Source organism: Amblyraja radiata, chromosome 5 (assembly GCF_010909765.2).
Source record: "Amblyraja radiata isolate CabotCenter1 chromosome 5, sAmbRad1.1.pri, whole genome shotgun sequence".
In the NCBI taxonomy this organism is placed as follows: Eukaryota; Metazoa; Chordata; class Chondrichthyes; order Rajiformes; family Rajidae; genus Amblyraja; species Amblyraja radiata.
Genome location: NC_045960.1, coordinates 112,139,950 through 112,159,907, shown reverse-complemented (window position 1 = coordinate 112,159,907; position 19,958 = coordinate 112,139,950). Strand labels below are relative to the sequence as shown.

The 19,958-nt window shown below is 47.8% G+C and overlaps 1 protein-coding gene across 1 annotated transcript in view; it reads left to right on the top strand.

The window, feature by feature from the left end:
- The window catches only part of rev3l (REV3 like, DNA directed polymerase zeta catalytic subunit), a 219,476-nt gene extending 199,770 nt beyond the window's left edge, over positions 1-19,706 (top strand). Inside the window, exons 26-32 of the mRNA XM_033022004.1 lie at positions 4,563-4,672; positions 5,675-5,789; positions 6,871-7,008; positions 8,897-9,087; positions 13,271-13,517; positions 16,576-16,785; positions 18,648-19,706. Coding sequence (XP_032877895.1) covers positions 4,563-4,672; positions 5,675-5,789; positions 6,871-7,008; positions 8,897-9,087; positions 13,271-13,517; positions 16,576-16,785; positions 18,648-18,788 — 1,152 coding nt within the window. The 3' untranslated portion in view covers positions 18,789-19,706. The remainder of the gene's footprint in view (positions 1-4,562; positions 4,673-5,674; positions 5,790-6,870; positions 7,009-8,896; positions 9,088-13,270; positions 13,518-16,575; positions 16,786-18,647) is intronic.
- The last annotated feature ends 252 nt before the right edge of the window (positions 19,707-19,958 follow it).

The window sequence follows — 19,958 nt, the reverse complement described above, 5'->3', positions numbered from 1 at the left end:
AAATGTCCTTTATAATACTCTGGGATTTTTTGATGCAGTGGGAACTGTGTAAGTCCTCCAAGGTAAGGAGAGGGCAGCTGACAATCCTCTGGGCGTTGTCAATGGCCCTCTGGAGCGCTTTCCTCTGGGCCGCTGTGCAGCTGGTGTACCATACGCATACACAGTATGTTAGTCTTTCGGGTGGGAGGAAAATACGAACCTTGAAACCAGGGCAGCTACAGGCATAGGACTTGAACTGCCTGTGCATGCCTCCGTAATACGGGGCATAATATTTGGCACCGTCTCCTTCACTTCATACATCCGAGTGGGAGGACTTATGCAAACCCTGAACCAGGAGCTGCCTCAGGCATGTGTGCATATAATTTGGCACCATCTCCATCACTACGTTCAACCGAGTGGGAGGAAATTGCAACCCTGAACCAGGAGCTGCTTCAGGCATATGTACATATACTTTGGCACCATCTCCACCACTCCTTTCATCTGAGTGGGAGGAAAATTTGCAACCCTGAACCAGGCCTGACATGCCTTCGTAAGACGGAGCATTCCTTGTGTTATAATTTGATTCACCAGATGTTCTAATTGGGACAAACCCCAATCATATCTGGCATAGATGTCCCAAGACTTGGCTATGACCCGACTTGGAGTAGTCAGGCTGCTCCCTTTAGCAGCCAAACCGAGACTAGCTGCAGATCGGTGCTCTGTTGTTATCATCATTTATCAAACAGACTGCACCTGCTAGTGACTCCGGGTCCTTGCTCCCTTCCGGTGCCAACGGAGTATTACAGGGAAGGGCTGGAGCGCCTCTGGCCCCCATACGCCAGACAGAGTGGGAGAAATGCTGCAACCCTGCCAGGTGCTGTCATAGGCAATGACGTTTATATGACTAAAAGAACCCTATCCTTATTAAATCAGAGATTTGATTACTTTATTGATATGCATATAGTTGTAGTCTTTCCACAGTCCCCTCTAATGAGCGGAAATTACCATGAGGCCACCAGGTATAGCTCCCACGAGTGTCTGATGGTCACAGGTGTCACAGGTGAGTCGGTGGGGGCGCTGCAAGCCGGCGCCCAGTCAGCAGCGTGTCCGTATTTTTCAATTTTTTTTTGTTTTTTTAGTATGTTTTAAAGTATGTTTTTTGTGTTTCTATGTGTGTTTTGTGTGGGGGGGGCAAGGGGGAAACAGTTTCGGTCGCCTCCTCCATGGAGAGGCGACCTTTTCCAGGTCGACTCCCCCGTGGCCTAACAACGAGGATCGGGCGGCCTTTCCCGGAGACGCGCCCGGGGATTCAGCGGCGGGCGCAGCGGGGACTCTCGGCGTGGAGCGGGCGAGCCCTCGTTGGGGCTCGCCGGAGGGGAGCGCTCCATTTCGCTGGCCCGCGGCAGCCGACAGCCTGAGCTCCAGCTGGCGCGGCGTCTACAGCCCGGGATCCCTCGTGGGGGACCCGGGAGTAGAAGAAGCTTCCACCGCTGGCCCGCAGCCAACTTCTACCGTGGACCCGGCGTGGACTTACCATCGCCCCTGGAGGGGAGCTTCGACCTCCGGCCCTGCGGTCTGCGGTGCTTCTTGCTGCGGCGGGGACTTTAAATCTTCGGCCTGCGGCCTACACCATCCTGAAGCCGCGGTCTCCGGTGGGGAAGAGCCGACTATGGACTGGCTCTGGACTCTGGTCCCGACCACGGGGGGAAATGGAGGAGGACTGGACAATTTTTGTGCCTTCCACCACAGTAATGAATGCTGTGGTGGATGTTTGTGTTAAATTTTTATTGTGTATTGTGTGTTCTTTCTCATTGTATCGCTGCTGACATATTCATTTCACTTGCACTTTATGTGCAATGTGACGAATAAACCCGTATTGTATTGATAGGCACAGCTCAAACAAGGCTTCCCAAGCCAGGAGCTCTGGACTGCAATGGCAGGTCCAATTCCACTACACCATTAGTGTAAGTGATAATAAATGTCCCTTGTAATTATCTCTTTTAAAACATAAACTAAATTGGCATGATAGACATATTTGTGATATTGCCAAAGAATTAAACCTGACATAGAATGCTATCGGCTACGATAGTCACAAACGTGGCCCTGTGGCAACTGTTATAAATGCCAACTCTATTATAGCCGTCCAATTTAAAGTATACACTATATGTAGCTGCAGCGTAGCTGTAGCAGTAACTATGTTAAAATTGTTTGGTGGTACAGCAGGCTGAGCTACCTAAGCGGTAGCTGTGGGCCGTGGCTATTTAAAAACTCACCTGCTGCTGGAAATCTCCTGCTGTGAAAATAGACCCAAAAATCCTACTAACTCTAGCTCCAGTGGAGCTTCCACGGGGGCCGAAAACCCGGCCGCCTCCAAAGCTACTTTGGGCACGCTATAGAGCGGCCCGAAGGAAATTGACTTACCTTGCAGAGCAGTGCGAAAACTGCTCCGACTCGCGCCATGCGCTAGACGCACATGCGGGCTGGCGGGCTTCTTCACGTAGTCATTCACGTGACTTTGAAATAAAATGGCATGTTGGCCTTCAATGCGAGAGGATTTGAGTTTAGGAGCAAGGAGGTCCTACCGTTGTTGTACAGGGCCCTAGTGTGGAGTATTGTGTGGAATTTTGGTCTCCTATTTTGAGGAAGGACATTCTTGCTATTGAGGGAGTGCAGCGTAGGTTCACAAGGTTAATTCCCGGGATGGCGGGACTGTCATATCCTGAGAGAATGGAGCAGCTGGGCTTGTACACTCTGGAGTTTAGAAGGATGAGAGGATATCTCATTGAAACATATAAGATTGTTAAGGCAGGAGGCAGGAAACATGTTCCCGATGTTGGGGGAGTCCAGAACCAGGGGCCACAGTTTAAGAATAAGGGATAAGCTATTTAGAACAGAGACGAGAAAACACTTTTTCACACAGAGAGTTGCGAGTCAGTGGAATTCTCTGCCTCAGAATGGCGGGACTGACATATGAAAGAATGGGTCGACTGGGATTGTATCCACTGGACTTTAGAAGGATGTGAGGGAATCTTATAGAAACATATAAAATTCTTCGAGGATTGGACAAGGTAGATGCAGGAAACATGTTCCCGATGTTGGGGGAGTCCAGAACCAGGGGCCACAGTTTAAAAATAAGGGGTTGGCCATTTAGGACTGAGATGAGGAGAAACTTCTTCTCCCAGAGAGTTGTGAATCTGTGGAATTCTCTGCCACTGGATGTTTTCAAAAGATTAGGGCTAAAGGAATGAAGGGATATGGGGGAAAAGCCAGAATTGAGTACTGATTTTACATGGTAACCCATTATCATATGTGGCCACAACTGTTTACCATATACATTAATGATTTGGAAGAGGGAATTAGGAGCAACACTAGCAAGTTTGCGGATGACACAAAGCTGGGTGGCAGTGTGAACTGTGAAGAGGATGTTAGGAGGTTGCAGGGTGACCTGGACAGGTTGAGTGAGTGGGCAGATGCGTGGCAGATGCAATATAATATAGATAAATGTGAGGTTATCCATTTTGGCAGCAAAAACAAGGGGGCAGATTATTATCTCAATGGGGTTAGGTTAGGTAAGGGGGAGGTGCAGCGAGACCTGGGTGTCCTTATACACCGGTCACTGAAAGTTGGCGTGCAGGTACAGCAGGCAGTGAAGAAAGCTAATGGAATGTTGGCTTTCATAACAAGAGTATTTCAGTACAGGAGTAAAGAGGTTCTTCTGCAGTTGTATAGGGCTCTGGTAAGTCCACATCTGGAGTATTGTGTACAGTTTTGGTCTCCTAATTTGAGGAAGGACATCCTTGTGATTGAGGCAGTGCAGCGTAGGCTCACGAGATTGATCCCTGGGATGGCGGGACTGTCATATGAGGAAAAATTGAAAAGACTAGGCTTGTATTCACTGGAGTTTAGAAGGATGATGGGGAATCTTATAGAAACATATAAAATTATAAAAGGACTGGAGCAAGCTAGATGCAGGAAAAATGTTCCCAATGTTGGGCGAGTCCAGAACCAGGAGCCACAGTCTTAGAATAAAGGGGAGGCCATTTAAGACTGAGGTGAGAAAAAACGTTTTCACCCAGAGAGTTGTGAATTTATGGAATTCCTTGCCACAGAGGGCAGTGGAGGCCAAGTCACTGGATGGATTTAAGAGAGAGTTAGATTGAGCTCTAGGGGCTGGTGGAATCAAGGGATATGGGGAGAAGGCAGGCACGGGTTATTGATAGGGGACAATCAGCCATGATCACAATGAATGGCGGTTCTGGCTCAAAGGGCCGAATGGCCTCCTCCTGCACCCATTTTCTATGTTTCTATGAATGGCAGTGCTGGCTCGAGGGGCCGAATGGCCTACTCCTGCACCTATTTTTCCATGTGTCTATGATTTCCTCTGGGTGCTCCTGTTCCTCCCACTGCCCAAAGGACTGGTACCTGAATTATCACTGTAAATTACCCCTTGAGTAAAGATGAGGGGTAGCATTTGTCATTATCCCCCCCCTTTATCTTATAAAAGCTTGCCTCGGGTGAGTTTCCGGAATGAGAAATCGTGTTGTTCTGGCTGCAGAGAAAGTAACTTGCCTCTTTTCTTGTAGATTGGTGACAGCATTGTTCTCAAGGCCAGAGAAACGTTGGAACGTGCAATAAAGTTGGTGAACGAGACAAAGAAGTGGGGAGCTCGTGTTGTGTACGGAGACACTGACAGGTATCCAATTCTAAATCGCTATTTAATGACCATGTAATTAATGTAGGAAATTCTATCCAATTAGATATAAACGATTCAAAAGTAGAGAGCATGACAAAAACCCGCTCAAAATACAATAGGTGTAGGAGGAGGCCATTCGACCCTTCCAGCCAGCTCCGCCATTCAATGTGATCATGGCTGATCATCCCCAATCAGTACCCCGTTCCTGCCTTCTCCCCATATCCCCTGACTCCACTATCATTAAGGGCCCTAATTAACTCTCTCTTGAAAGTTCATTTCACCGCACTGATTGATTGATTCAAAAAATCATCCAGAGAACCGGCCTCCACCGCCCTCTGAGGCAGAGAATTCCACAGACTCACAACTCTCTGTGAGAAAAAGTGTTTCCTCATCTCCGTTCTAAATGGCTTACCCCTTATTCTTAAACTGTGGCCCCTGGTTCTGGACTTCCCCCAACATCGGGAACATGTTTCCTGCCTCTAGTGAGATAACCTCTCATCCTTTTAAACTCCAGATTGTACAAGCCCAACTGATCCATTCTCTCAGCATATGACAGTCCCGCCATCCCGGGAATTAACCTTGTATTGTTTGAGCAATTAATCCCTTGTTCCATTAGTACAGAACTAACCATAAACGCTGATATAAAATTCATTCAAAATGCCTGGGGAATGATAGTGTTCAAGAAGCCCATTTGGCTAATAAAAAGCAAGTCAACAATGCACATATAAAGGAACTGCACATGCTGCAATCTTCAACAAAACTGTCCTGGAGCAACTTAGCGGGTCAGGCAGCATCAAAAGAGGGAATGGACAGGTGACATTTCACATCTGACCCATCTGAATCAGTCGAAAGTAGGGTCTCGACCCGAAACAGCGCCTATCCATGTTCTCCACAGATGCTGCCTGACCCGCTGAGTTACTCCAACATGCTGAGTTTTGCTCAACACTGCTGTAGGTGGTTTTGTTGCGATCTTTGTTTTGAGCTGATTCCTCCCTCCTGCAGCATGTTTGTGCTGTTGAAAGGAGCCACCAAGGAGCAAGCTTTTCGCATCGGGGAAGACATCGCAGACACAGTGACTGCCACTAATCCAAAGCCCGTCAAGCTGAAATTCGAAAAGGTACGTTTGATTTAGTTTGAAATGGGACTGGCGCACCGAGCCCAGGCTGACCATCCATCACCCGTTCACACTCGTTCTATCCCTACACACTAGGGACAATTTACAGAGGCCAATTAATCTACAAACCTGTACGTCTTTGGAACGAGCTGTCGGAGGAGGTGGTTGAGGCAGGTACTATTGGAACATTTAAGATATTTTGGACATTTCTATACATCAGAAGGTGCAACTCCAGAGTCAACAAGATCATGGGAGACCCCTTCCACCCCAGCAACGGACTGTTCCAGCTGCTACGTTCAGGCAAACCCCTCCGTTGCCATGCGGTGAGAATGGAGAGGTTGAGAAGGAGTCTCTTCCCAGAGGTCATTAGGACTGTAAACTCCTATCTCACCAGAGACTAACTTTACTGTACCACTCTACTGTTGTGTGGTGTCTTTTTAAAATTGCTGTTTTTTTCCTTTTTCCTCCCTCCCTCCCTCCCACAAATATGTAATATGTGATTCTGTTCCATTCTGTTTGTAGTTGGTTTGTTTGTTTGTCTTTTTGCACAAAGTCCGCGAGCATTGCCACTTTTCATTTCACTGCACATCTCGTATGTGTATGTGACGAATAAACTTGACTTGACTTGAGGTACAGTGTATAGGATAGGTTTGGAGGGATATGGACCAAACGTGGTATAGATGGGACCAGTGTGTTGGCCGGGGTGGGGAAGTTGGGCCAAAGGGCCTGTTTCCACGCTGTATGACTTTATGACACCAACGCCTTGTACAAGTGCAACATATTGTCCCAACCTGTGAACCTGACACCCTGACTGATGAAGGCCCTTGTTCCAAAAACCTTCATCACAACCCTGTCCAGCTGCGAGACCACTTTTCCGGGAATTGTGTACTTGTACCTCAACGTCCCTCTGTTCTGCATCATTCCCCAGGCTCCCACCATTCACTCTGAAAGTCCCAGTGGGAAATGTGGATACATGGTCATTTTAGTTGCCTTAAATGAATCGCATTTGGATGTGTTTCTGATGTTTTGTTGGATTAATGTTTAACGGTCATCTTGTTTTGTTTTTAAAACTCTTCATTAATAGGTTTATTTACCATGTGTCTTACAATCAAAGAAGAGGTATGTTGGCTATATGTACGAGAGTTTGGACCAGAAAGATCCTGTCTTTGATGCCAAGGGAATTGAGACCGTGCGACGGGACTCCTGCTCTGCTGTATCCAAGGTACGATGACGTCTCTCTTCACTTGCACTGCTCCCTTCAATCGCCTTCCACTTCCCCCTCTATCGGTTACATAGGTGAAGAACAATAAATAAACACAGTTATCACAAATATCAACGATGATTTTTAATAAAATCAGAACCAGTTATCATAAATTTACCCTTCCGATTCTCTACAATGTGAATTCTTCATTGTTTTTGCTAGCTCTTGGAAAAGACTACATGATTACAATCATAGTGTACGGATAAAGGGTATTATGTTTAGTGCAAGATAAAGTTCAATTAAAGATAGACAATAGGTGCAGGAGGAGGCCATTCGGCCCTTTGAACTAGCACCGCCATTCAATGTGATCATGGCTGATCATCCCCAATCAGTACCCCGTTCCTGCCTTCTCCCCATATCCCCTGACTCCGCTATTTTTAAGAGCCCTATCTAGCTCTCTCTTGAAAGTATCCAGAGAACCTGCCTCCACCGCCCTCTGAGGCAGAGAATTCCACAGACTCACCACTCTCTGTGTGAAAAAGTGTTTCCTCATCTCTGATCTAAATAGCTTGCCCCTTATTCAGCCAGGAAGAAACTGTCCCTGAATCTGGAGGTGTGCATTTTCACACTTCTGTATCTCTTGCCTGATGGGAGAGGGGAGAAGGAGTGGCCGAGGTGAGACTGGTCCTTGATGATGATGTTGGCCTTGCCGAGGCAGCGTGAGGTGTAGATGGAGTCAGCCTTTTAAATGTTGTTACTGTACCTGCCTCAATGACTTCCTCTGGTATAAATGTGTGGGAAAGGTTTCCCCTTAGAGTTTCTCTCCAATCTTTCCCCTCTCACCTTAAATCTGTCGTCTGGTTCTTGATTCCCCGACCCCTACTCTGCATGCTTCAATCAGTGTGAGGAGGATGGGTCCCGATCTGAAACGTTACCCATTCAAGTTCCCCAAAGATGCTGCCTGACCTGCCGAGTTACTCTAGCACTAACTAAACTCAACTAAATCTTACCCCTCTCACCTTAAACCTATGTCATCTAGTTCCTGGGCTACATCTACAATGGTGGGGAGTGTGGTGTGTGATGGACTGGGCTACATCTACAATGGTGGGGAGTGTGGTGTGTGTGGGACTGGGCTACATCTACAATGGTGGGGAGTGTGGTGTGTGTGGGACTGGGCTACATCTACCATGGTGGGGAGTGCGGTGTGTGTGGGACTGGGCTACATCTACAATGGTGGGGAGTGTGGTGTGTGTGGGACTGGGCTACATCTACAATGGTGGGGAGTGTGGTGTGTGTGGGACTGGGCTATATCTACAATGGTGGGGAGTGTGGTGTGTGTGGGACTGGGCTACATCTACAATGGTGGGGAGTGTGGTGTGTGGGACTGGGCTACATCTACAATGGTGGGGAGTGTGGTGTGTGTGGGACTGGGCTACATCTACAATGGTGGGGAGTGTGGTGTGTGTGGGACTGGGCTACATCTACAATGGTGGGGAGTGTGGTGTGTGAGAGACTGGGCTACATCTACAATGGTGGGGAGTGTGGTGTGTGTGGGACTGGGCTACATCTACAATGGTGGGGAGTGTGGTGTGTGTGGGACTGGGCTACATCTACAATGGTGGGGAGTGTGGTGTGTGATGGACTGGGCTACATCTACAATGGTGGGGAGTGTGGTGTGTGTGGGACTGGGCTACATCTACAATGGTGGGGAGTGTGGTGTGTGTGGGACTGGGCTACATCTACCATGGTGGGGAGTGCGGTGTGTGTGGGACTGGGCTACATCCACATCCACTGGGCTACATCTACAACTCTCCACAATTTCATGCAGCCTTGGGCAGAGCTGTCCCCAAACCAACTGTGACGCATCCTGACACGATGCTGCTGTTTCACTTGTGAATCTTTTCCACAGATTTTGGAGCGCTCGATAAAGTTGCTGTTTGAAACGAGGGACATCAGCCAGATCAAGCAGTACGTTCAGAGGCAGTGCACGAAGGTATTGGAAGGCAAGGCCAGCATCCAGGACCTAACCTTCGCCAAAGAGTATCGGGGCAGTGGAACATACCGCCCTGGAGCCTGTGTCCCTGCTCTTGAGCTCACCCGGTGAGTCCAATCCCACACCCATTCACAAGTGATAGGAGCAGAATTAGGCCATTCAGCCCATCAAGCCTACTCCGCTATTCAAGCATGGTTGATCTATCTCTTCCTCTCAACCCCATTCTCCTGCCTTCTCCCTGTAACCCCTGACACCCGTACTAACCGAGAACCCGGAGAGTGGGGTTGAGAGGGAGAGAGATCAGCCATGATTGAATGGCGGAGTAGACTTGATGTTGCCGAATGGCCTAATTCTGCTCCTACAACATGAACATGAACTGTCAATCTTTGCTTCAATCTAGGCCTCCGCAGCCGTCTGTGGCAATGAATTCCTTAGATTTACCACTCTCTGACTAAAGAAATTCCTCCTCATCTCCTCCCTAAAGATACGTCCTTTTATTCAGAGGCTGTGTCCTCTAGTCCTAGACTCTCCCACTAGTGGAAACATCCTCTCCACATCCACTCTATCCAACCCCCATCGTTTATAGAGGGTTGGTCTCTGCCTGGTCTTGAATGGGAACTGGAAGGGAAACATAGAAACATAGAAAATAGGTGCAGGAGTAGGCCATTCGGCCCTTCAAGCCTGCACCGCCATTTGATATGATCATGGCTGATCATCCAACTCAGTATCCCATCCCTGCCTTCTCTCCATACCCCCTGATCCCTTTAGCCACAAGGGCCACATCTAACTCCCTCTTAAATATAGCCAATGAACTGGCCTCAACTACCTTCTGTGGCAGAGAATTCCACAGATTCACCACTCTCTGTGTAAAAAATGTTTTTCTCATCTCGGTCCTAAAAGATTTCCCCCTTAGCCTTAAACTATGGCCCCTTGTTCTGGACTTCCCCAACATCGGGAACAATCTTCCTGCATCTAGCCTGTCCAACCCCTTAAGAATGAGACTGGTTGCATGGTTTAACTCCCTGATAATAGACAATAGGTGCAGGAGTAGGCCATTCGGCCCTTTGAGCCAGCACCGCCATTCAATGTGATCATGGCTGATCATCCCCAATCAGTACCCCGTTCCTGCCTTCTCCCCATATCCCCTGACTCCGCTAATCTAGCTCTCTTGAAAGCATCCAGAGAACCGGCCTCCACCGCCCTCTGAGGCAGAGAATTCCACAGACTCACCGCTCTCTGTGAGAAAAAGTGTTTCCTTGTCTCCGTTCTAAATGGCTTATCACTTATTCTTAAACTGTGGCCCCTGGTTCTGGACTCCCCCAACATCGGGAACATGTTTCCTGCCTCTAGCGTGTCCAAACCCTTAACAATCTTATATGTTTCAACATTGCCGATGCTGGAGCAACATTTAGTTTGGAGTTTATGGGGTTTAGAAAGATGTGGGGGAACCTCCTTATCTTTCCAAAGGTATGTCCTTTTCATTCTGAGGCTGTGCCCTCTGGTCCTGGACTCTCCCACTAGTGGAAACATCCTCTCCACATCCACTCTATCCGGGCCTTTCACGATTGGTTTGAGCGAGTGATTGCTGTGCTTCTGTCGTGGGCTGTGAATTACCACTCTGCCTGCAGCCACTACAAACCCCTGGAGTTAAAGTAGGGCTCGTATAATGTGGAACCGACACCGCGATCAATTACACCCCCCCCCCCCCCCCCCCCTCAGCCGCATCCCAATCTCTCGACAATCTGCCAAACCTTCCTGAAGTAAAAATGTTAATTAAAAGTTTCATTAGACTTCTAGTAAATTTGAAATGATTCATTAAATGCCAGCACAAAACATTATTTATCAGCACAGTTACAATACCATTAACTGCAGATGTAGGAGCAAAAGCATTAATTTAATACATATTCACAAGAGAATAATTTTAATTCATGTGTTCTGTGTGAAATCATGAGAGGAATAGATCGGGTAGATGCACAGAGTCTCTTGCCCAGAGTAGGTGAATCGAAGACCATTTAGACATAGGTTTAAGGTGACGGGGAAAAGTTTTTATATGAATCTGAGGGGTAACTTTTTCACACTGAGCGTGGTGGGTGTATGGAACAAGATGCCAGTGGAGGTAGTTGAGGCTGGGACTATCCCAATGTTTAAGAGACATTTAGACAGGTTAATGGAAAGGACAGGTTTGGAGGGATATGCTGAGAACTGTGTATATGTTGAGTGCAACAGAAATGTAAATATAACTTAATGATGCCTCTATGTGCGTGTGTTGTGTGTTTATCTTTTACTTGATGGCATTTGTTAAGACTGGGCAGTGTGGGCTGTAGGGCCTGTTTCCGTGGTTGCTGTCTCTGGCATTTGGGGAGAGCTCGAATCTGTCTGATGCCACCTGCTGGTTGCTGCAGAACTCGAGTCAAGAGTTTAATTGTTTAAGAAGGAACTGCAGATGCTGGAAAATCGAAGGTAGACAAAAATGCTGGAGAAACTCAGCGGGTGAGGCAGCATCTATGGAGCGAAGGAAATAGGCAACGTTTCGGGTCGAAACCTGTAGGTTAATTGGCTTGGTAAATGTAAAAAAAAATTGTCCCTAGTAGATGTAAGATAGTGTTAATGTGCGGGGATCACTGGTCGGCGCGGACCCAGTGGGCCGAAGAGCCTGTTTCCGCACTGTACCTCAAAACTAAACTAAACTTAAAACTCCATACAGACAGCACCTGTAGTCAGGATCAAACCCGGGTCTCTGGTGCTGTAAGCCAGCAACTCTACCGGTGTGCCGCCCAAGCGCGGAAACATGCCCTTGGGTCCACCGAGTTTGTGCCGACCAGCGATCACTTGTACACTAACTCTATCCTACACACTAGAGACAATTTATAGAAGCCAATTAACCTATAAACCTGCACGTCTTTGGAGTGTGGGACAAAACTAACCCAACCTGACATGACTCCAGAACTTTGTCGAATGCCTTGCCACTGACGGCTGTGAAGGTCACCAATGGAGTTTATTAAGGCGGAGATTGGCAGATTTTTGATTAATACGGTGTTAGGGGTTAAGGGGAGAAGGCTGGTGAATGGGGTTGAGAGGGAGAGATAGATCAGCCATGATAGACTTGATGGCTTAATTCTGCTTCTAGAACATGAATCTATCCTTCACTCTCAACCTCATTCTCCTACTTTATCCCATGGTCGTCTTCAGCTTCTTTATTGATCTAGAACTTATGAACTTTGTGTCTGTTTTGGTAAACCAGCATCTCCTGTTCCTTGCCCTACACTCTAATAGTCATAGTCACAGAGTGTTATAGCATGGAAACAGGCCCTTCGGCCCAACATGCCCCAGTTACACGTCCCACCCGCCTGGGCTTGGTTCATATCCCTCCAGTCCTATCCACGTAACAGTCTAACTCCTTCTTAAATGTTGGGATAGTCCCTGCCTTAACTACCTCCTCCGGCAGCTCGTTCCATACACCCACCTTAACTGTGTTTAAAAGTTACCCCTCAGATTCCTATTCAACCTATTTCACCTTAAACCTATGTCAGTAGAAAATAGGTGCAGGAGTAGGCCATTCGGCCCTTCGAGCCAGCACCGCCATTCAACGTGATCATGGCTGATCATCCCCAATCAGTACCCCGTCCCTGCCTTCTCCCCATATCCCCTGACTCCGCTATCTTTAAGAGCCCTATCTAGCTCTCTCTTGAAAGCATCCAGAGAACCTGCCTCCACCGCCCTCTGAGGCAGAGAATTCCACAGACTCACAACTCTCTGTGAGAAAAAGTGTTTCCTGGTCTCCGTTCTAAATGGCTTACCCCTTATTCTTAAACTGTGGCCCCTGGTTCTGGACTCCCCCAACATCGGGAACGTTTCCTGCCTCTAGCATGTCCAAGCCCTTAATAATCTTATGTTTCAATAAGATAACCTCTCATCCTTCTAAACTCCAGAGTATACAAGCCCAGTCGCTCTATTCTCTCAGCCTATAACAGTCCCGCCATCCTGGAAATTAACCTTGTGAACCTACGCTGCACTCCCTCAATAGCAAGAATGTCCTTCCTCAAATTAGGGGATTGTCCTCTCGATTCATCTACTCTGGTCAAGAGACTCTGTGCGTTTACCCGATCTATTCCTCTCAAGATTTTGTACACCTCTATAAGACCACCCCTCATCCTCCTGCGATCCAAGGAATAGAGACCCAGCCTACTCAACCTCTCCCTGTAGCTCACACCCTCTAGTCCTGGCAACATCCTCGTCAATCCTTTCAGTACTGAAGACTGTAACCCACTAATGCACTCTTGCTGCCAACAGGAGAATGCTGACGTACGACCGGCGCTCGGAGCCGCGGGTGGGCGAGAGGGTGGCCTACGTCATTGTGTACGGGACGCCGGGCCTGCCCCTCATTCAGCTGGTGCGCCGGCCCATCGAGCTGCTCCAGGACCCCAGCCTGAGGTTAAACGCCACCTACTACATCACCAAGCAGATCCTGCCGCCTCTCAACAGGGTCTTCTCTCTGATAGGCGTCGACGTCTTCAGCTGGGGCCACGAGCTGCCCAGGGTAAGTGCCCACCTTTCCTTACAACCCCACTAGTCCTAGTCGAGACCCGGCTTCCAACCTGACTACGGGTGCTGTCTGTACCCAGTTTGTACCTTCTCCCCGTCACCGTCTGGCTTCTCTCCATCCGGGTGCTACGCTCTCCTCCCACACTACAAACACGTGCAGATTTGTAGATTAATTAGACAAGACAATAGGTGCAGGAGTAGGCCATTCGGCCCTTCGAGCCAGCACCGCCATTCAATGTGATCATGGCTGATCATCCCCAATCAGTACCCCGTTCCTGCCTTCTCCCCATATCCCCTGACTCCGCTATCTTTAAGAGCCCTATCTAGCTCTCTCTTGAAAGTATCCAGAGAACCCGCCTCCACCGCCCTCTGAGGCAGAGAATTCCACCTACTCACCACTCTCTGTGAGAATTCCACAGACTCACCACTCTCTGTGGTAGAGACAATTAATCTACACCTCATTGGCTTGGTAAAATTAAGCCAGCTAATTGGCTTGGTAAAATTGTAAATTGTCAAGAAAGTCAAGAGTGTTTTATTGTCATGTTTCCCAGATAGAACCATGACATTCTTACTTACAGCAGCACAACACGATAGGTCAACATAGTACACTGTGAATAAGATGATAACGAGAGAAAAAATATATATACACATTCATTCAGGCAGGTATATACACACACATTCTCAAACACATATATATTATATATATATATATCTATATATGTGTATGTGTGTGAGATAAATATATACCCTGGTATGTGTAGGATAGTGTTAGTGTGCGGAGAGGGATGGTTGGCATGGACTCGGTGGGCCGAAGGGCCTGTTTCCTCGCTGTATCTCGAAACTAAGCCAGCACGTTCATAAGTTGCAGGAGCAGAATTAGCCCATTCGGCCCATCGAGTCTCCTCTGCCATTTAATCATGGCTGTTCTATGATACGAAAATAGGCGGAGAGGCAGGTAGTGCAGTGAAAGCAGGGACTCCTCAGAAGGACTTGGACAGGTTGGGAGAGTGGGCAGAGAAGTGGCAGATGAAATAAAGTGTAGCAAAGTGTGGAGTCATGCATTTTGGTAACAGGAATAAAGGCGTAGACTATTTTCTAAATGGGGTGAGAATGCAGAAATCAGAGGTGCAAAGGGACTTAGGAGTGCTAGTGCAGGATTGCCAAAAGGTTAATCTGCAAGTCGAATCAGTTGTAAAGAAAGCAAACTCAATGCCAGCATTTATTTCAAGAGGGCTTGTATACAAAAACAGGGATGTAATGCTGAGGCTCTATAAGGCGCTGGTCAGGCCACATTTGGAATATTGTGAGCAAGTTTTGGGCCCCATATCTGAGGAAGGATGTGCTGGCTCTGGAGAGGGTCCAGAGGAGGTTTACAAGAATGATCCCAGGAATGAGTGGGTTAACCTATGATGAGCGTTTGTCAGCACTGGGCCTGTACTCGCTGGGGTTTAGAAGAATGATGGGGGACTTCATTGAAACTTACAGAATAATGAAAGGTTTGGATATAGTGGATGTGGAGAGGATGTTTCCACTAGTGGGAGGGTCTAGGACCAGAGGTCATAGCCTCATAATTAAAGGACATTCTTCTAGGAAGGAGATTAGCTGGAATTTCTTTAGTCAGAGGGTGGTGAATCTGTGGAATTCTTTGCCACGGGCGGCTGTGGAGGCCAAGTCAGTGGATATTTTTAAGGCAGAGATATCAATTATGATCTTATATGGAACTCCGCCATTCAATCATGGCTGATCTATCTCTCCCTCCTAACCCCATTCTCCTGCCTTGTCCCATTGCCATCTTCAGAGTTTTTACTGATCTGTCCATGATTCACCTTGTTTTCTGCTTGGGTAGCTTCAACCAGGGAGTCATACAGACCTGAAGGACCCTTCAGCCCAACTTGCCCATGCCCACCAAGATGCCCCATCTACGACCCACCTGCCTGCATTTAATAATAATACATTTTATTTAATGGCGCCTTTCAAGACCTTACATCACATAATATCAGTAATAAACATACAATAAGCATAATGTAGACAAAAATGCTGGAGAAACTCAGCGGGTGCAGCAGCATCTATGGAGCGAAGGAAAAAGGCAACGTTTCGGGCCGAAACCCTTCTTCAGACTGATGTGGGGGGGGGGGGGGGGGGGGGGGGAGAAGAAAGGAAGAGGAGGAACCAGAGGGCTGAGGGAGAGCTGAGAAGGGGAGGAGACAGCAAGGGCTACCGGAAATTGGAGAAGTCATTGTTTATGCCGCTAGGGTGCAGACTGCCCAAGCGGAATATGAGGTGCTGCTCCTCCAATTTCCGGTGGTGCTCACTCTGGATTTACGAGGTTGTTGCCAGGACTAGAGTGTCTGAGCTGTAGGGAGAGGTTAAGCAGGGTGGGACTCTATTCCATGGAGCGCAGGAGGATGGGGTATAAATTCATGAGATCATCTGTTATTCCAACATTTTGTGTCTTTTCTCAGCATAGTTTTACCCTCTCCCCACCCCCACCCCCTTCTCTCAATATATGTTCCTTTTAATAAAGACAGTGTACAAAATCATGAGAGGAATAGATCAGGTAGACACACAGTCTCTTGCCCAGAGTAGGGGGATCGAGAACCAGAGGACATCGGTTTAAGGTGAGTGGGGTGGTAAGATTTAATAGGAACCTGAGGGGCAACATTTTCACGCAAAGGATGGTAGGTGTAAGGAACGAGCTGCCGGAGGAGGTAGTTGAGGCAGGTATTATCACAACGTTTAAGAAACATATCAACAGGTTAATAGATAGGACAGGTTTAGAGTGATATAAGTCTAACGCAGGCAAGCGGGACTGGTGTAGATGGTCGGTGTGGGCAAGGTAGGCCGATGGACCTGTTTCCTCTGGGGTCGGTGTGGGCAAGGTGGGCTGATGGGGCTGTATCTCTCCATGACTCCCTCATTAATCTGTTGTGATTGCTGTACCTGTGTTCCCAGATGTCACTCCCACCACCCCTCTCTCTATCTTTTTTTTGTAAACCGATATCTGCAGTTCCTTTTCTAACCTCTTCCCACCGGTTGGTTTTGCCGTGTCGCAGGTGCAGAAGGTGCTGTCTGCAGCTGGCAGTGAATCGTTGGGTCGCAAGGGGACTATCTCGCAGTACTTCACCACCCTGCACTGCCCGGTGTGTGACCAGCTCACCCAGCTGGGCGTGTGTGCCAAGTGCCGCAGTGACCCCCAGCAGGTCACCGTCACCCTTCACCACCAGCTCTGCCGCTGGGAACGCAAACAGGCACAACTCCTCAAGGTAAGTTAAAAGTGTTAAGGGCTTGGACCCGCTAGAGGCAGGAAACATGTTCCTGATGTTGGGGGAGTCCAGAACCAGGGGCCACAGTTCAAGAATGTAGGTTAATAGGCCCTCTGTAAAACTGCCCCACTAGTGTGTAGGGAGTGGATGAGAAAGTGGGATAGCATGGAACTAGTGTGAACGGGTGATCGATGGTCGGCATGGACACATTGAGCCGAAGGGCCTGTTTCCATGCCGAATGAATGGGGGAAAAAGGTTCTGCCTGGCTTTATCTGCCATGATTCCCCATCCCTGTCGCATGGTGCTAATTGGGTGGAGGACAGAACATTTACACAAAGTAACTCAGTGGGTCCGTCGGCAAATGTGTAGAATGTGAATGGGTGACGCTTTGGGATCCCCTGGTTCTGGACTCCCCCAACATCGGGAACATGTTTCCTGCCTCTAGCGTGTCCAAACCTTTAATAATCTTATATGTTTCAATGAGATTCCCACTCATCCTTCTAAACTCCAGAGTGTACAAGCCCAGCCGCTCCATTCTCTCAGCATACGACAGTCCCGCCATCCCGGGAATTAACCTTGTAAACCTACGCTGCACTCCCTCAATAGCAAGAATGTCCTTCCTCAAATTAGGGGACCAAAACTGCACACAATACTGGCTGGCTGCCTTTTTGAGGCAGCGCCTCCTGTAGATCCCTTGGATGGTGGGGAGGTCAGTACCTGTGCTGGACCAGGCAGTGTCCACCACTCTCTGTAGATCCCTTCGTTCCTGAACCAGGTCGTGAGGCGACAGGTCAGTGGGCTCTCCTCCGTACTTTCATGAGCAACTAGAGGGGGGGTGTGATCCCTCAACGCAGACGTCCCCTACCAGTAGACCGCACGGGAGGCGTGGGGGGCAGAGAGGGAGCGGGGGTAGAGTTTGAGCCCGTCGTCACATGAGAGGGCTGGGTTCCGAACGCAATACTCCATCGATCGCGGCTCCAGGCTGCAGGCAGGGCCCGAGTACGGGGGGGGGGGGTGAAACCTACCAGCACTGATATGTTTCCAAGTCATGATGGTGGTTGACTTGGTGGGGGACCCTTAGATTAGTGGGAAAGGTGGTGGTTTTGCAGGCAATGTTGAAGATAGTTAACTGCGGAACACCGTGTCATTTGATGGCATGCACAATGGGCGGTAGAGGTGAGAATGTATCTTTAGGTTAGACAATGGGGTAGCAAGCAGTCAGGTAGACATCTTCACTCTGTTTAACTTCTTGAGAGGCGTTGCAGCTCATCCAGGCAAGTGGAGAGTATTCTATCACACTCCTGATAACTTCATAAGTTGTCAGAGCAGAATTAGGCCATTCGGCCCATCAGGTCTACTCCACCATTCAATCTCAACCCCCTTCTCCCCATAACCCTTGACACCAGTACTAGTCACTCGCAGTGCAAGCAAGAAGCCAGCGGCTTTTTTTCCCCAAAGTCTTTTCAGATTCTTGAACCTTTTCATGAATAACTGGAGAAATAAAGCATGAATTTTTCAGATAAGGCGATTGTGGACTCCAGGGGGAAAATCTCTAGTGGAATAGTTTGTGTATTGTCACTTGTGCCAGGTACATGTTTTGTATACAGATCCATGACCATCCCCGTACATAGACACCATCTCCCAAGTTAGTGTAGAATGTACAGAGCAGCCCACCGAGTCCACAAGCAAGAGGCAACATTTTACAGTCCCAGCTGCAGCTGTTGCAGCCGTCACCTCCTCCATCCTGTCATCACTCGAGCCTTCGTCCCTCTTCATGCCTGGCCCACCGTTTTGTGAATGTTGAGTGTTTGATTGCTTTGCCTTTTTGAACTTGCCTTTACCGAAAGTCTTGTGGCCTCTAGATTTGCAGGAACTGTACGGGCAGCATGGACAAGCAAGTTCAGTGCCAGTCGTTGGATTGCCCGGTGCTGTACAAGCTGTTCAGTGTCAGCCGTGACCTGAGCCGAGCCCCCTACCTGCGGCAACTCCTGGAGCAGTTTTAACCGCACTGACTAATCCACATTGTACTGTGAGTGAGTGAGTGATCGATCGCGGCTGTGAACCCACCCGCTCGCTCGCTGGCTCCCACTGCCAGACCCGAGCCAAACAGCCAACTCGGAGGCTTGTGCTGCATCAGTTTCGACAGTGGGATGGACGTCTGCAGCGGTCTGCATCGCATCGCTCATTGGAAGGTCATTTTTAAAATAATGCTGTGAATCAGTGAATTTCCACCGAAGAGCAGATCTTTGAACAGCCCTGTAAATAACTGTACAGTAGTAATTTCATATCCGGCGATGTTAAATGGAATATTCAGATCAGAGTGATTTACAAAACCGTGGTGCAAATATCCTGCTGCGTATGTTTACAAATGATTTTCTACAATATATTGAAGTCTGTGTTGTATATTTTTTTGTTTGCCTTTTTGATAGTTGCTTTCTCCAGTGTGCACAGTAGTGAACTTTGGAGTACAAATGTAAGCGGTTTGTTAAAGGCAAGGTCATGTCAATGTTTCTGCGTGATTTACTACAAAAAATAACACAATCATGGCTAGACACAATATTGGAAACCATGCTGTGGGGTTGTTGCAATATTTTAATTATTTATTTGGATTGTATATTATGGCACTTGATATCTTTTTAAAAATTTATATTGTTTTCAAAGAAAAGTTTAACATTTTCTCATTGTGATGTTTGATTTGCCAAAATTTGTATAAATGAGGCACTTTTTCCCCCGATAGTTGTAAAGCTGTATTGAAATATAAAGGGATTAATGATTCTGTTAATTTTGCATTTCTGATTTGTTATATTTTACCACTAATAATAATCCTGAACCTTGAATCTTTTCCTTTTGATCTACTTTTGTTTAATATACTGTTATTAATTTTGAAATCAGATTATTAAAAGTTTACCTTGTTTAAATATTAGGTGTTCTCCAGGGAGTAGTCTTTCAATTCTATCATTCCGCAGTTAGGAGTCTGAAGAAGTGTTTCGGACTGAAACGTTGCCTATTTCCTTCGCTCCATGCAAAGAGTTGAACAATCTCCACTATAGGAAATAGGCAACGTTTCGGGCCGAAACCCTTCCGGGTTTCGGCCCGAAACGTTGCCTATTTCCTTCGCTCCATAGATGCTGCTGCACCCGCTGAGTTTCTCCAGCACTTTTGTCTACCTTCGA